Source organism: Bufo bufo, chromosome 1 (assembly GCF_905171765.1).
Source record: "Bufo bufo chromosome 1, aBufBuf1.1, whole genome shotgun sequence".
Taxonomy (NCBI): Eukaryota; Metazoa; Chordata; class Amphibia; order Anura; family Bufonidae; genus Bufo; species Bufo bufo.
Window position 1 is genome coordinate 424,131,719 of NC_053389.1, and position 18,407 is coordinate 424,150,125.

An 18,407-nucleotide genomic window follows, 5' to 3' on the forward strand; every position below is an offset into this window, starting at 1 on the left:
AGGAAAATGCTGCAGCAGCTCTATGGAACACTATACAAATGGGAGAAGAGTTATCTAACTGGTGTGAAGGATCAGTGGCCTTTACCAACCAGATTTCACCTTTATTTTGCAAAGGAGCTATGAAAAATGAAAGGTGGAATCTGACTGGTTGCTATGGGCAACTAACTCCGTTTTCCTTTACACCAGTTTTGATAAATCTCCCCCATAGTGCATGAATGCAACACAAATTAGCAAACAAAGTAGAAATGCAGTCATTTCATCTGTGACCACCATAGGTTTCCAGAAATATAGGCAAACTAGAAGCCGCTGCATGGCACCACACAAAGCGCAGTTTCATCTGTCTGAAGTATTGTTACCTCTGTTCAATTCCTAAGTGGGCATTGATGCTGGCGTAGCGGGCTGTGCCAGTCAAGTTTTTGTCTTCTCTGTAAGGTATGTGCTGCCTTGTTCTGTTGTCTCTGTACTTTTTGGCCAGACCAAAGTCTATAAGAAATAACTTGTGGGGGGGAAAAGAAAAAAAGGTATTAATATAAAGAGCTTTCTGAGACGCTTAAGAGCAAGTCTAGTAAAACATGCTTTTAATACCAATACCAGAGATACTAGTTTTCTGACAACTGAAAGGCAATATATGTCGAGCTTCTGGGCAGGGAAAAAGGCTCAAGTGGGCGCAGTGCTAGACAAGGCTGCCCATTCTGAGGATTCCTTATTCTAGGCTTCTGGGATGGGAATGGACAAGAACATCGCACCAACCAGTCAACTATTAGAGGACAACCCATGACAAGTATTTATCGCCCAGCCACAGGTTAGGTGATAAACATTGGATTGTCAGGGGCCAGACGATTCAGAGAACGACTGGTCCCCTCTCTGAATGGAGTGGTTGTGCAACCCACCATCTCTATGAAGTAATGGTGACAGTGCTCTATAACATGACATTCAAGATCAATTTCTCTATTCACACAAATCAAAAATGCAACCATAAGTGAGCAAGTTTTTAGCAGCAAATGTCAATTATTTATGGCTATGTTCACATAACAGATTTTTCACGTGGTATATGATAGATTTATATACAGAGTGGGGTCATCCACCACGGCCTCCTCTTCAATTAGTCATCATAAGAACAGAATGGGTTCCCACTGAGATCAATGGGTCAGTATACATGCCAAAAGCCGTGTGAAAGTTCTGTGGTGTGAACATAACCCACAGTTACCACTGCTCACATAACTGGGCCAGAACTGTACATTTATGCTCCTAGTGCAGCAGTGCATTCCCTAACAACGTTTCATGCCATGCCAACTTCACACAGGGGGCATGCACAGTAGTACTGGTGTCAGACATTTCCAATAAACTCCTGCTACTCCACTGCTGATGCTCTGGTCACCCTTACCGGTACTCGAACATTTTCTGGCACAACAAAGCGACCACAGCGTCAATTCACTTGCCTCCATGGACACATGTCACATGCTAGGGGAAAAATGGGGTACCGCATCAGCAAATGACTGCTGCAACTGAAGACTGGTGGGGGCCACCGGAGCATCAGCGCTGGATTAGAAGGCAAGTTAACGTTTGAGTAATTTTATTTTTAATTCTATCATTTCAATTCCAACACTTTCAGCATCTAGATTAAAGGGTTTATGTGGCACTTAAATACTGATGCCCTATATTCTTAGTATAGGTAATAAATATCAAATTGGTGAGAATCTGGCCCACGGCACCCCCGCTGCAGCCTGTGAAGTCCCAGTCAAGTAAAAGGGAAATAAGCTGCACTACCAGGTGCTGCCACCATACTACTTGCCAGTTGATCGGTGGGTGTGCCAGGAGTTAGATGCTTCTATCCTGAGAATTGGTTATCGATATATAAGTCCCTGAATTCAATGACAACCCCTTTCAAAGAGGACCTGTCACCACAAAAGACAGGGCATTCTGCAGGCAACAGGTTATAGAGCGGGAGGAGCTGAGCAGATTGAAATATAGCTTTACGGGGAAGAGACTCAGGAAGACTAGTATATACTAGTTTATACATTTAAATTGCTGCCGTTTGAGTTTGGTTGCACACAGGGATGTGTTAGGCTTGTTCCACGTGTACTTTGCTGGTACAGCCTGCTGATCTGCTTAACGCAGATGTGAAACAGGCATTATCAGTGATTAATAACATTCCCTGTGTAAGTGTGTGTGTATACAGATAGCCATCAGACGCTCATATTTGTACACAGGGGAGGTGTTATCAGTAATTGATAGCATTCTCTGTGTAAGTATGTATACAGACAAAGCTGTCACACACTGATAAGGCCTCATGCACATGGTAAATTGCGGTCCCCAATGCACGGGCACTATCCGTGCGGCTGCCACGATGGATCTAGACCCATTCAACTTGAATGGGTCTGTGATCCGTGTGCACCTTAAAAAAATAAAAAAAAATAGAACAAGTTCTATTTTTTTTCCAGAGAGGAACACCATGGAAGCACTTCGTAGTGCTTCCGTGCCTCCACTCCTTCCGCACCATTGCAAGTGGGTCCGCATCTGATGCGGTGCGCACACGGCTGGTGCCCGCATATTGCCGATCCGCAATATGGGCCACAACCAGCGACAGCCGTGTGCATGAGGCCTAAGTGTGCATACAGAGATAGATGCCAGCCACTGATAGTTGTACACTGGTTTAGTGTCAGAGCATTCTCTGTGCAAGTGTGTATACATACATAGCTGTCAGTCACCGATAGCTATTAATGGGGGCAAACGCAAGTTCATAAAGTATATTCCGATATATAAAATACCCGTTTTACTCAGCTCCTCCTGCTCTACAACATGCTGCCTGCAGAGTGCACAGAATTTTGTAGCAACAGGTTCTCTTTAAAGGGGTTCTGCACTTTGTTTAAACTGATGATCTATCCTCTGGATAGATCAGCTTCTGATCGGTGGGGGTCCGACACCCGGGACCCCCACCGATCAGCTGTTTAAGAAGGCAGCGGCGCTCCAGCAGCGCCGCGGCCTTCTCACTGTTTACCGCTGTCCGAGTGACGTCACGACTTTTATCAACTGGCCTGGGCGGGGCTAAGCTCCATTCAAGGGAACGGAGCTTAGCCCCCGCCCAGGCCAGTGATACTAGTCGTGACGTCACTAGGCCTGCGGTAAACAGTGAGAAGGCCGCGGCGCTGCTGGAGCACCGATGCCTTCTCAAACAGCTGATCGGTGGGGGTCCAGGGTGTAGGACCCCCGCCGATCAGATGCTGATGATCTATCTAGAGGATAGATCAGTTTAAACAAAGTGCAGAACCCCTTTAACAAGACAGGCTCTATCAAGTACTACTGATCATCTAACACTTGAGTGTTTTGTTTTTTTTTATCCACAGGGCTGAACACAACTATGGTCACTTTAACCATTTCCTATTTCAGTGGCAGTTCAGATCTACCCCAATCCATGAGAAGTGGATGGGCCTGCACCAACACCAAATGGAAATCATGTAAATGGCAAGAGATATACAAAGTCGAATGCAAATGGAACAACCACAAGAGTCACACTGAATGATGTGGTTCCTTGGGAGGCAGTCTTCATTATATTAAACATTAGAACGTGCAACAATGCCAATGGATCGTTTTGGCACAAGTCCAAGGCATGCAGTGGTTCGCTTCCTAATAGGGTCGGAAACTGGCTCACACGTTTCTTCTCTGAAGCAAGCTCTTATGCAGGTTGCACAAAACGTGGAAGAAAAAACATTCAGCAATAAAGCGTATACATTCTTAGTAATGTTGCATGTTTGCCAAGTATGTCTGAATAATGCCAACATAAGAGGTGCTTGTGCAAGGCCCGGATTGTTTGGTTAAAATAAGTAGAAGGGAAAACCAAGGATAAAAAGCACATGAATTTGGGGTGGAAGGTGGAAAAGGAGACAGTTTTCAGACCTGGTTTAATCCTGAGAAAGATGGGTCCTGAGAAGTACTAACAGTCATGCTTCTTTTCCTCTTCCCCACTGGAGATTCGAAACACTGAACAGACAATAGAGGGTGGCAGTGCATCAAACAGTATCGCTAACATTGCAACAATGGCCGGCGCAGACAGGCAACACCGAGGCGGTCACAGGGGAGTCAAATGCCATCCTCCTTCCACTAAGTAGCTAGCTAAGGATAACTTGATTTTTTTTTTACCCCTTCCAAATTCAATTTCTACCACCCCCCATTTCAGAAAAGGCCATTTAAGGTTATGATACTGTCCATTTGGCAACCGCCAATTTTCTCAATAATAGGAAACAATTCATGGATCCCTTCCATAGCACAGGAGCAAAGAGCACCTCTGTTAAGGGAGGAGGCCACAAAGCAGCTTCATTTCCCTAAATGCCCTTCCTCAAACACCCATTCACAGAATGTTACAAATCGGCATAAAATCTTCAGTAAGGAAGAGGTGTGAGGCATTTTGTCACCTGAATTATAGTGATAAGCATGCAGGCCTGGTTACTACAGAAGCACAATACTGGGCAGGTAAAGATGACGCCAGGACGCCCTGCCTCTATGGCACAAAACACTGGCTGGCCTGACCCATAATAAACCATGCAAGTCTGTGGAGTCACTTTTTGGAGTTCTGCAATCTGGACTATGGATCTTAGAAGTAACTGCACACAGGATGCATGCTTGGGGTGTACATGATATCTGCAGGAAAGGCCAGAAAAGGGGTGGAAGGGTTTAATAATAAGGAACATAGGCATTCCTGGGTGACAGGGGCAAATAAAAAGGCTCCCCCCAAAATAAAAATCACATTGGGTTTGCAAAACCAGTATAGATGGCAATTAAGTACCGGCAAATCACACACTTCTGATCCTCTAAGCAACTTCTATGGAGGGCCTGCTTATAGGTAAGGTGAGGCCACTAATACAACATGTCTGGCCTATTTCAGGAAACTAACAGAGGGGCTGTCTCATTACAATCTGAGGGTCCTTTTACACGTACAGATCTGCAGATTTATCAGGTGATCAAGTTGTTCTGCCAGCATAAAATATGATTATTCCTGTGCAGCAGATCAAGGTTTACAGCACAATGATACTCTATGGGGACAAGCGATCACTATATTGACTGCTTGTGTCCATACAGCAGAGGTGATTCCTACATCGCCGCTGATGACTGCCAGATCTATATGTGTAAAATGACCCCAAAGTTATAAGACCAGGATCATGACAGCAGTTAGTAAGATTGGGAATGAGAGCACTCACTGGACCTGTAACAGCTTTACTTCCAGTTTTATGGCAGCTAACAGATTAAAAACAAGACTAAAGCCTGGATTTGACAGGCCGATTTTTAGGCAGATCAACGCTAACGTGCATTCGCATGAAAGCTTACTAGCGATCATTTTGCAGTGTAATACTGCCGCCGATTGCCCGATGAACGTGCAAACACTCGATCGGGCAATCCAAATCTTCTGACACGTCAAAAAAATTAATTGCGTTTGCAGGCAGCAGATTATGGTGTCTAAGGGTAGATTCACACTAGCGTTAGAAGAATCCGTCATCCGGAAGCAAACGGATACTATTTGTTTCCGGATCCGTTTGACAAATGCATTGAAATACCAGATCAGTCTCTCTGATGTCATCTGGAAAAACGGATACAGTATTTTTTTCACATTTTTAAAGGTCTGCGCACTTGGTACCGGATATGCTGGATCCAGCAAGTGGTATTTTCTCCGGCCAAACATCGTAAAAGTGACTGAACTGAAGACATCTTGAATGGAATGCTTTCCATTCAGAATGCATTAGGACAAAACAGAAGCGTTTTTTTCCCAGTATTGAGCCCCTAGGATGAAACCGAATACTGGAAAACTTTAACGCTAGTGTGAAAGTACCCTAATCACGATCTGCTGTTGACAAACTATACAGCATGGGGACGAGCAATGGCATAATGATCACTCCTCCCCATGCTGCGGAGGAATGGCAGGAGATTGCTTGGAGGGAACGCTTACCCTCCAACAATCGCCTGCAGAATGGGCTGATGTAACAGTCTAACTATCACGGCTCTAGCTCTACTGTAACCCAATAGAGGGCCCAGAAGTGCCCCATCCCCTCCTCCGCAGCCACACAACCCAAATACTGTTCGAGAAAAATCATATTTCCTTTCCTGCCTGAAAGAACTGTGTTTGGGCTAAAAACTTGGGGGTTAAAGAGGTTTTCTGGGAGTATGATGAGCAGTTGAAGAGCAGAGCACTGACACTACAGAGCTTGGGCTCCTCAATCTTTGGCAGCTGCTACTGAACAGAGATCACTGCACATGGCCACAATGTTCAATGATCTCCCAACGGGAGCACAGAAACCTCTTGTAAGCAACACAAATTAAAGAAAACTGCATTGGTAAACCTATTGACATACGCCTGGAAACGGTCCAAGCACATATGTCAAGCTTACCCATCATGCTCCATTCATTCAATGGCCTCCACTTGGGTGGTATGCATTGGCACTTTTTGCCAATCGTTTAGGAAACTACAGCAGAAGAGATAAAGGACGGATAGCCTAGTGTAAGTTATATCTACTATCCATGTTCCCCATTGCTAGGATTTCACAGGATTAGCAACACTTAGTGGAAGCCCCTTAGGTCCCCTGTTCAGTTTAGAAAACCAGAAGTGTGTTTCATTTAAACCGGAGTATATAGTCATCTCAAATGGTCAAAAAGGGAATAATGACCCTAAGTGGAAAGCTCTCTCACCTACTTGCCCCAAAGTAATGGCAACCATCATGAAAAATAAACCCGGTCACGTGGCATGGTGTTAAAAAGGTCCAGTCATAGACAATGATGAAACAATAAAGCAGCCATGTTATCAGCTTCAATATCCCAGGACTGGAAGAGTAACCAGACTACGGCGCCCAGTATACGGGTGCATGCATCTTATTTTGTGCTGTGCGTGTGCCACAACCGTGCTACACATCACCAATACCTACAGTCGCTGGGAAGTGGCTACTGAATACACTAATAGAGGGCGTGAATGGCAGCAAGGCAAATGTAAAGCAAAAAAATGAGCACAGTACAAAAGATCACAGCACCATTGGCATTTTTATACTTGTCAGATAATTGAAGCTGATAAAATGCCTTGGAAAAAAATTTCAGTTTATTTTAGTCACGAAAGTTGCCCATCTTAGCCATGTCCTTTCCATAAAAAAATAAATAAATAAAAAAGGAGGAATAAAAAAAATAAAAACACAGGTAGGTGGTCAGGGAGGCTACAGCACCTCTGTTGGAACCCAGTTCACTTTGCATGTTCTGGCCTCGAGTTGGCATTCATACAGGCAAACAAAGGTAAACATTATCCACAACCAGATAACAGAGAGAACAATTGGCAAGTTTGCTTGGTGTTCACATTTATAGTAAGGCACTGCCCCCAGTTGAATGTTATGCACAGCATGCTTATTGATTTGCCAATTGCTGCCTGTCTGCCCGCTCTTAACATACTGGTAACTTCAATGAAGCACGTTATGTTAGCTCAGGAAAATACTAGAGATTAAATATATATATATAGACTTAAGAACCATGCAAAAAAATAAGTGGTAAAGAAATTCATGACCTAGAGCAGTAATCAATGGGGGAGCTGCAATTAAAATGAGGTATGCAGTGTCAGTGTGTACACATGGCAGAATCAGAGGCATGTACTGGCAGACTGTTCACAAGGATTTCAGAGCCGATTAGGTGGGCGCACACGTTCAATAGCTGCCGGCTGAACGATTGTTCGTCTAACAGCTCCACCATTGTACATGTTCGACTATGTGTATTCTATGGGAAGTCGCTGCCAGACAGTTCTGGAGGTGGCGGTGTATCTCCCAGTAGAACAAAACGATAGGGCGAAAATATTCATTTTGCCTGATCCTTCTCTCCTCTGACAGCAGTCAGGGGCTGCCCACACATAGTGGCAGGTTCAGCTAATGTGTATGGGGGCCTTTAGTCTTACGGTTGCATGGATTCTGCAGCATTTGAATCGATGCATTGATTTCCCACTTAAATCAATGGGAGGCAGTTTATGGGCCGATTTCATCACCAAATGTGTGGTGAACACTCCTTATATTAGGAAATAAAAATTTAACCTAGTCTTGAAAGAATCATGTCGAATGCCGGTTCAAAAGAGCAGAACACATGTGCTGCACCACAAGGCTAGTCAACTAAAAGCTTTGTGGTCAACCTGCCATGTGATCCCCTTACCAAGGCTATATATTATACATGTGTATGCATAACTCCTTTTAATCACAACTCATGCGATAAATTGGGTTTAGTAGTAATGTACCATATGGCAACACATGAATATCGATTAAGGTGATAACTCATTCCTAGAAGTGCAGATTAAGACAGAGAATGTGACGATGTAGGATTATACACAGAGCAGATCTGATGGAAAGACAGAGCAACGGAAGGCTGTCACTGCAACGCAGACTGCCGAGCACACAATACTAACCTTATTACAATGACGGCCGATGCCCATTAGGAAGTTGTCTGGCTTGATGTCTCTGTGTATAAAATTCTTTGTGTGTACATATTCAATTCTACTGATCATCTAAGAACAGAAAATATAAAACAGGTCCGGTCTGTACAATGAGCAGAATACTGAAAAACTCAACAAGAGGGCAAAGCACAATAAAAAGAATACTGTAAGAAAAACCATCAGTACTTTATAAATCTACTGGGCTATGTTCACTGGAGAAAATATTAGCGGCTGTGCATATACTTCCTGTCATGTGACCTCCATGAGGGGGTGTCACATGACTGGAACCACATGCTAATAAGACAGCTACAGAGCAAGCCCAATGTTTGCTTGAATGAGGAAGTCCGCAGAGGGATAAAAACGAATTGTATATCAGAAAGTTATTATTTTTACTATATTAAAGGGTTATTCCTATGTCAGCCTTTCATAGAGAGTAAGCCACGGGCGAGTGTAAGTGGAGGTATGCGCACCGCTGTTTTCGTAAGCAGTGAATGGGAGCCAAGCAAACCGCTAATCACTGTTAGGACTCATTCAGACGGCCGTATGCTGTCCGCAAAAGTGCGGATCCGTTTTTTTTTTTGCGGACAGTTCAGCATGTCCGCAAAATAACGATTTGCATTCAATTTTTTTGCTGATCCATAGACTTCAATAGGGCAATGTCCTGATTTTCACAGACAAGTATAGGACATGTTTAATTTTTTTTTGCCGAGACGTGCAATGGAAGAAAAGTGCCCCATAGAAGTGAATGGGACAGCATCTAATCCGCAAAAAAACGGATCCGCATTTTTGCAGACAGCATACAGCCGTCTGAATGAGCCCTAGATTGAAGCAGCATAGCTCGCTCTGCTACACCACTTTCAAGGCTCCAGTTACAGAAACAGCAGAGTGCAGCCGGCCACCACTAACTCAGGTTATCCCCATCTTGGCCATGAAAGGCTGAGATGGTGAATACCCTTTAAAGCTACATTTGCCTTTCAACCAGAGGTTAGAGATGAATGGATTACCTGGTCTGCTAACATAAGCACAGTTTTCATAGTGAACCTGCGGGAACAAAAATTGAAGAGATCCTCGAGACTGGGCCCCAACAAATCCATGACTAGAACATTGTAGTCCTTTTCTTGTCCATACCACCTAAAAGATGAAGGGAGAACTCCATTTGTGATAATGCAGAACACTGCAACTGAACAATAATGAATATGTAATCGCAACCAGCAAAGAACTGATAACTAAGCATTCAGCAGGAGGTGTGCCAAATCCACCCCCAGGAATTACCCAACATATGTGCAGAGCCCTGCATGTCATGGACTATGCAGCGGTAAATCTGATGCGACTTCCTTTACCTGCCCTGCTTGCACGATCATTGTAGTAATGTGGCCACTGGATGAGTTTTATTCTGCTAACCAGCCAGAAAACAAATCCTTGTAGCAGGCTTCACACCAGTGCTTACATCATCCGGCATAGCCGGGAACTCCCAGAGCACCGCCAGATGACTATAAATGGGACCCAGCCTGTTTCCAGCATGAGGGCTGAGATTTGGTCTGAGAAATACCACCAATGCCGGAAACAGGCCAGATACCCACCAAGTCCCATTATAGTCAACGGGCTCAGGCACAGAAAGGTACTACCAAACTATTTCAGGCAGGCTGTTCCTCTGCTAGACACTGTAAGCACTGGTGTGAAGCTAGCCCAAGACACTATTGAAGAGAATATTGACTCCATATTGGAAAACAATACCCATTCAGGTGAATGGGACTTCAATACTCATGGTGGCCTGCAACCAGATGTAACCACTGAAGAGAAGGTAGCCTCTTCAAGGAGCTGATCTGCAGGGGCTCAAAATGACACACTAACAATCTAATATTGACAGCCTATCCCAGGGATAAGCAATCAAATTTACAAAGCTTTGCTCATTCAAACGGAAGAACCCCCCCCATTTTTGGTATCAGACGGACGGAAATATTCTTCAGAAACATAACAGCCCTTATTTGATAAAAGGTTTGTCAGAGCACTAAAGTTAAAGTTAGAGTTGCACTTTTTAAAAAAGGTAGGTCAACACATGACAGGATTAGTTAGACACCTCTAATCTACCATGTATCTATAACTGATGCAGTTTTTTGTCCTCAATTAAAAGGAAAGACCAGAAGTTAAGGAGGAGAGCCTTGTGCAGCCTCTAGCAGTGCGACCGTGAAATTCAAGCCACAACTCTTCCCTGCTTGTTGACTAAAGCCCCTTTTTCGCTGTCTGGAACCGACTTGACTGTACATGACAACCCCATTTTCCACAGTGCCAAAACTGCAGATACCACCTGATACTTCAAGTTACCAAGCCTTATGTGTTCCAAGCAAGTAAAAACCAGTAAGGTCACATGACCCAGATGATAACTAGTGATTGGTCGTAGAATCTTCACACTACCAGCTACAATGAGGGGGTACCGTATCCACAGTGGAAAAACAAACTACCTGCCACCAAAACAGTAGAGGAAAACTAGATTAAATTGGCATTCACATCTGGGATATTGATGGCATGGTGGGACTTGCACCAATCTCCAGAACAGCCCCCTAAAGTGAGGGGAGAGCGGGGCTGTTCGAGATAGGAGCATGTTGCAGAGGTGAAATGTGCACCTATGAGACACTAATGCCATATCCTAGCGATATGCCATCAATTGCCCAAAAGGGATATCCTTTAATAAAAGTGAAGGGGAAATGGCAGATGGCCCATGTCTATTACGCAGTGACAGCGTTATTCCTACGGTTCCAATTCAGTGCCATCAGCACTGTGTCCTACCAGTCTGCATGCTGGCATACACAACCACACACTAGTAACCAATTTCTCCCTGATCTAGCACCATGGCCCCTTGGTTCTTTCCTGGCTAGAGATCTAAAAACACTAATGACCTCAGTAAACTATTAAGACAAACCACCACTATGCACAGTAGTCACAATATATCACCATCCTGGTGCTTCACGTTTCCTCTACACCTAAAACATGTCCTCATGGGACATTATAAGTACCAGGGCGTCAGTAAACAGACAGCTGCCCAGTATTAGACACGGCAGACATCTACAGCATATCAAGTTCCAGGAAACAACTCCACACAATTCATTCATACTCTTGTCCAGGCCATCTTTCTATGGTAAAGACCGTTTACTGTTCCTTCAGGTAAACCACCAAATGTCACTTGTTACATGTGCGATGACCACTGCATAGGCACATACAATTATATAGTCAGAGAATCTGCCCATTCTGCTGACAAAATGCTCTTGAAGGGCAAGTCGATAGAACATATCCTGCAACATGGGAGGATTATTTTCTTCATACCATATCCCTAATGTATTAGGGCTTCATCTTTGTCCAGCCTTGATAACCTGGAGTACTCGGCAGAGCCTTCACATTCCTCTGAGGGAAAAGCTCATTTACTTGTACTACACCGCCTTAGTGGATGCTCTGACCACGGCATTTCTGCCCCTCTGCTTTAGGAGGCTGATCATTGAGTATACAGGCCTGTGCAACCTTGGTTGAGCCTGCGCCTCTAGATAAGACAAGCAGGACAAACTATATACAGTAAGATGTTGGGGAACAGAACGTGGCACACTCCACTGGAATGCCACCCACTGAGGAGTAAAGGAAAGGTTAGAAGGCTTACCGAATGTGTGGTATTCCAACACCACCTTGCAAGATCTTGTATAACTTGCTTTCGTACAACAGCTGAGGATGGCGAGCTTTCTGTGACTCCAACTTTACAGCAACCTCCTGAAAGATAAAAATACAAAGGTCAGGGACTGCCCCAAGTCTACACACGTCCTTGAAAGCTCTTATGGAGACCTACTTCTTGGAGATCTTTATTCACATGTCAGCACCACCAAGAGTACCACAATAACTAAACATGAAGGGGGTAGGAGTAAAAGTGCTCATACACGAGGGATATGTTGGAAGATGTGGTCAACGTTGGTTAGATCTTTAGGGCCCACCAAACACATACGGGGAGTCATTTACTAAGCCCCGAGTTTCACACCTCATTATTCGTGAACTCCCTGGAGGATGATCCAACCAGCTTTAGAGGCATACACCTTCATAAATGTCAGATCTGCTGCTCTGTGCGCCAGAAACTGATCTACTACAGGAGCCGGAAAAGACTTCAATTAGAAATGTACACCAGATTTCCGGCGTAAGGCTACTATCACACTAGCGTTTTAGTTTTCCAGTATTGAGATCCGTCATAGCTTCCATTTTGTCCCCATTCATTGTCATTGGGGACAAAACTGAACAGAACAGAATGCTCCAAAATTCATTCCATTCCGTTCTCATACCGGAGAGAAAACCGCTGCATGCTGCAGTTTGCTTTCCATCCTGAGATGCGGAGCAAGATGGATCCGTCATGACCCACAATGCAAGTCCATGGGGACGGATCCGTTTTCTCTGACACAATAGAAAACGGATCCATCCTCCATTAACTAACAATGGAGCTCATGACGGATCCGTCTTGGCTATGTTAAACATAATACAACCGGATCAGTTCAAAAGGATGCAGACGGTTGTATTATCAGTAAATGTCTACTGTAATGTACACAACAATTAAATACCATCTGAACCAATTTATATTCAAGTTTTCCACAGAATTCCTTAAAGGAGCTCTCCGCCAGCAAGCTGTCCAAGAATGTGAGCAGGACTGGTTGCCACCACTTGCACAGCTGCCTAGGTGGGGGAGGGGACATGGCCTGTGATCCTGCCTACGATATGCCATTTTGGCTGAGCAGCCCGACAGGAAAACTCACAAATACATAGTATATGCAAGTGCCAGAGAGTAGTGTAAAGTGAGGCCCTGCCCCCTCACACCTCCAGGTTGCTCTACAAGTGGAGGCAACAAATCATGCTCATAACACTTCAGGTTGTTGCAGCCATTTTAAGTCATTCCTGGAGAAAAGACTAGATATCTTGCCCTGTCAATCAAAAGGGAGGGGGGGAGTGTACAGGGCACCAGGGTAAAGCTGTAGTGGTGCTCCTGGCACTACAGCCAATCCCTCAGTGCTCCAATCAATTTGCATAAATATTAAAGTAATTATATTTCTGCAGCAGTAGAAGCTACAAAGAAAAGATAATCGTTTTAATCAGCATGACCAACCATACCAGGTTGTAAAGGGTTGACTATGCTGAAGCTCCCAACTGCCCCAACAGATGTCAGGGGGAGAAAAGGATAGGGGTAAAGTGAATATTTTAAGATACACAGACCTTCACCACAACTGAACATGTGTGTTAAGGGGAGCTGGGAGAGACAACTGTTGAGATTTAATAACCCAAAGATCGGACCCCAACAACACTTATCAAGTAGTCGGAATTTCAGCAAGGCCTATATTCACTTGTACTGTATGGAAAGCTTGGAGATGATATCAGGAGCAGCACTAATTATTCACCACCAACATCAGTGACCATCTTTGTGTCAGCCAAGAAACAATGTCAACTTACAGGTGTAGAAAGATTAAAGAGGTAGGTACCCTGGACTGTAGCATCTCACATATCTGCTTAATAGGTGAGAAATGCTAGGCTGCTAAGGATCTGACTACATGGACACCACCAATCACCATCTCAGGGGGACCCAGCCCTGTTTCTCCCAACCAAAAGACCAGAACTGGGCAATTAAACTGAGTGGTGGTCGAGCATTGGCGCTGCCAGGAACAGCCGATTACAGCACTCAACCACCACTTTACTCAAACTCTTTTAGCTGTGGTCTTTGTGGCGATTGGCAAGGACCGTGACCATAAATGTTTCTGACAGGCATACCCTTTACAATGTTCACATTGCAAAAGTTGTACCCCTTCAGCATTTGAAAAAGGGCCCATCACTGGTCTTACAGCTTCTCTCAAAGGCTGCACAGAGGATAACTACGTACCGACATCATTTTATGTAGGCCGACATCAAAGGAGATGTATACAGCAGGCCACCCACCTCACCGGGACCAAATCCAACCAAGTTGTGGCCAAGAAAGGCTCAGATGTATAAGGGAGGAGGGGTCTCACTTTCTCAGACTTCAATTACAGTAGGTGAGCATGAAAGGTCAGGCTCTTCTCATGGACTTATTTACTATGGGCTACGGCACATTAAGAGATTTTTTTTTCACTATGAAATGTATTATAAACGGCATAGAAAATGAAAGCTGTACACAACTACAAGTAATGTTTGCAGTGTGGGCGACTAAAGCTTGTGCACATCTTCCTCATCACTGTCTCAACAGCCTAACCCAAGAAGAGAAAAGGAAATGACTCACTAAGACCTTGCTAGGTGGCACTGTGTGAACCTGGTATGTGGTAGGACGGGGCACCTACCACCAGGCAAGTTGCTGTAGGTATAGTGGCTAATTACCCATAGCAATTCACCTGACAGATTACAAGCACTACGACAAGCCACCTCCCAACAAAAGAAACAAACTGATCAGGAAGTGTGAGCAGAGAACGCGTTTGTGGCTTCTACTTTTACTTGGCAAAAAATAAGACACCATTGAACCCTGTATATCTGCTGGGGCTTGTTCAAGTCTGTTAGAGAATAAGTCTGGAGCTTCCGCTGAGGTTTTATCAAAGATATACAATAGACATCTGGCACACGGGACTGTTTGTCAGGACTCCCTAACTGAACCCCGAGTGATGCAGTTGGAAAGTTATGTGCCACAGGCAGTAGTTCCGTAATATTTGTTCTTTCGCCTCAATGGAGCAGGGATTGGAAATACTGGCTGTGGTACAAATAAAGTCTTGTTCATCCTTGTGCTAGTCCTTTGCACTAACATGGCAGCTCTAGCAGGTCCAGTCATGCTCACTGAGCCATATACAGATGCCATCACAAGCTCCTCGGCACATCACAATCTAAAGGCCCGCGTATACAGTTGGTAGAACGCACCGAGAACAGTGGGTTCGGCTGACAATAGTGTGCGGTGAGCTCGACTCCCCTGAGACAAATGACGTGGAGAGAAGGATCTGGTAAAGTGAATATTTTCGCCTTTTCCTTGTCCTCCCAGGAGATAAGCCACCACCAGAAGTGTCTGGGAGCGGCTTTCTCCGGTTTCCCCACAGAATACACATAGGGCCGAGTAGAACATGTATGTGAAACCTGGGAGGGAATCGGGAGAGTTACCTGTTGGCCAAACGATCTTCTGGCCAACAGCTATTGATTGTTTACAGCAACCATCTTCTCCAGGAGGGACAATTTCATAGGAAGGTGACAGTGACCAGTTTGTGGCAAGGAAACTTTCCAAACTATGCAAATGTCCTTGGTGGAACCATAGATCTACATTGGACCATGGAAGTCCACAAAGGCAGTGGCCTGGGGTGTTAACATGAAAACTTACAATTCTTAAAGGGGTCAATGGGAGCCATTCTGGATTTTTATTTACCTGACAGAAGACGACCAACTCCTGTCCTGCCCTTCTAAATACACGGACTACTACAATAAGTAGTATAATAGTTTAATAAAAAGGTTCCTGAGCATATCAGCCAGATCACATACTAGAATAAAGCCACCTACACTGGACGTCCACTAATCCTCCATTCACTTCAGTGGGGTGGTATATACCACAAGTGTGCAACAGATCCATCAGGCCACAGTTGGTCCAATCATGGACATAGGACTACTCGAACATTGGTAGAAAAAAAGTCCAAAACAAAACACCAGGCATTTCAGTCTATCTGCACTCTACAGTCTGCCAATGAACGAAGTCGAATTCTCTCCATAATCCTACCCCATCTCCAAGACTTTTCTTGTGCTGCACCAGTAGTCTAGAAAGTGCTACCTGGACATTTAGATTCATTCCCAACATCCCAAGACATAAATCGAGCCTTAAAACATGTTTTTAGCAGGCCCATTTTATGTCATACTTTGAACCTGGTCCTTTTATCACCATTATTGGTCAGAACCTTGTCCCTTCTTAAAATGACCCCCTTCCCAACACTACTTAGACCCCAATACACATTGTACGAAGCTAGATGGGTCCTAGCTTGTTTAGTAGTGACCAACCCTTGGACAAAACAAGCCCTTCTGGCTATTGTGATCACCCAGTACATCAGACCGTAAGCTCTTCTGAGCAGAACCATCATCTGTTACATATACTTTGTTGTTGAGTGCGGATTACTCTTTTTTGGGTGTTATCTACTGACGTTCATCTGGATTGACCACTTCAAGTAAAAAATTAAAAAAAACACCCCCCTAGTAGCCAAATCCAGGCATGGACCTCCTCAATTAGTGAGGTGACCCCATTTTATTGTGTCGCCAGGTAACATTCATACCCTACAACCTTGTAGGTTACATAAAGGAGGACAAGGCAAGGTAAAAGCTTCCAGTCATGCTCTGATGTACATGATAAATGCATATCACAAGTTTAATATGACACCTGATAAAGTTAGAATATCTGAGGCTCCACCATATAGAACCCTGTCCACACCCAGCAGCGGTAAGCCAGCGTTATGGACTAGAAGTAGGTCAGGCAGGACAGCAGCAGCCAGCTAATGGCAGTCACCACATCCCACTCAGCACTCCCGATCAGGGCGCACAGAGCGGCCGCTAGAGGGCACTAGAAGACAAGCAGGCCTCCTCGTTACCTCGCCATTGGTGATGTTGATCGCCAGGTAGATATCCCCGAAGGAACCGGAGCCGATTTTCCGCACCAGCTTGTACTTCCCTCCGACGATAAACTCCGCTTTGGAGCCGCTGCTGCTAGCCATGATCCGGGGGCGGAAGGGTGACGAGAACTCCAAAGACAAGACGCACCAGTTCGTACTGGGATCACGAAGATCTCCGGGGGGTGATGCCTCAGGGTCCCGGAGGACTCAGGCTCCCGTTTCTTTCTTTGTTAGAAGATGGCGGGGCAGCCGAATATTCCCGCTCCCCTGACCTAACTGCCCCTTCTCCCGAGCAATAGGTGGCTCCTACCGAGCCTCCCGGACCCTTAAGCGCCGGGTTTCTGTGGTTTTCCCTCCACTACAGCCGCAGCCCTCCGTTCTCTCCTTAGGCCGCCATCTTGTGTTCTCTTCTTCCTGCTCCCCCCAGCTTTCTCCCTCACCACAAAATGCCCTCCTCCGCGCCGCAGTGCATGCCGGTTACTAGGGAGGGGCGCTAGATGTTATGGCAAGCTGCGTCCTCACAGACTGGCTCTAATGACCCCGCCTCAAGCTGACTGCGCGCGTGACGTCACGACACACCCAGAGAACCGGTCCGCCATGTTTCTTCTGGGCTCAGCGCGCCGAAAAGAAGTTATCAGCACACCCTTCCGCCAGCTTGTGTGTATAGTTCTGGCGATAAAAAGAGACATGGCCTCGGTTTCGTTGAGGACAACTCACTATCTGCTTTGCATCAAACGTTTATTGTAATGGAGCCTAAACCGCACGCGAGTCACGTATTTGTCAGTGTATTGCACCGGCTAAATGGCGGGGCTGCAGTGACCAGAAGACAAAATGGCGGCTCGCCTCAGCCGTCCCGCCAAGAGGCCCGCGGTGACCCGTGTAGGCAGAGAGAGCAGCTCCCCCAGTTGTGGGGCCTCTCCCTGTGGTAATGGCGCAGATAGCTGTGGGCAGGTGACGCCACACCTCAGTACATCGCAGGAATTCCTAAGGGCTCCAGAGGAAGCCATCATTCCTGTGACGTCATCCCTCGCACTGAAGAGCCAGCATTTGATAAAATACACGGTTCACTCACGGACCAGATCATTGTCACATAAAAAAAAATACACTTTTCTCATCTTGCAGTAAGAAAAATAAATAAAAAGTCTCTTGTATATACAGCACAATGGTAGAAGCTACGTGGCTTCCTCCTCACATAGCCTCATTCAGCACCCACCTTTTGATTGTGTGGTAAGGACTCCATGCTGTTTCATTTGGATGCAGATTTTTTTTTTTTTTGCTGCTGACGTTTCTGAATGCTTTTCGGTAGAAGAGTATTGAAAACTGCATCCAAATGGTGAAAACCGCATGTGTTTTTAAGAACGGTGTCTATACCATTATTA

General features: G+C 45.2%; 1 protein-coding gene across 5 annotated transcripts in view; it reads right to left on the reverse strand.

Moving 5' to 3' along the window:
• CSNK1A1 (casein kinase 1 alpha 1) overlaps positions 1 to 17,476 on the reverse strand; it is a 34,158-nt gene extending 16,682 nt beyond the window's left edge. For 2 of the 5 annotated variants that reach the window (XM_040406541.1, XM_040406542.1), the window contains exons 1-6: positions 17,008 to 17,476; positions 12,075 to 12,181; positions 9,436 to 9,562; positions 8,405 to 8,503; positions 3,895 to 3,978; positions 357 to 496 (exon numbers count right to left, since the gene is read on the reverse strand). In XM_040406541.1, coding sequence (XP_040262475.1) covers positions 357 to 496; positions 3,895 to 3,978; positions 8,405 to 8,503; positions 9,436 to 9,562; positions 12,075 to 12,181; positions 17,008 to 17,130 — 680 coding nt within the window. In that variant the 5' untranslated portion in view covers positions 17,131 to 17,476. The remainder of the gene's footprint in view (positions 1 to 356; positions 497 to 3,894; positions 3,979 to 8,404; positions 8,504 to 9,435; positions 9,563 to 12,074; positions 12,182 to 17,007) is intronic. The other 3 variants (XM_040406543.1, XM_040406544.1, XM_040406545.1) reach the window with 3 other exon arrangements.
• Between the last annotated feature and the right edge of the window lie 931 nt (positions 17,477 to 18,407).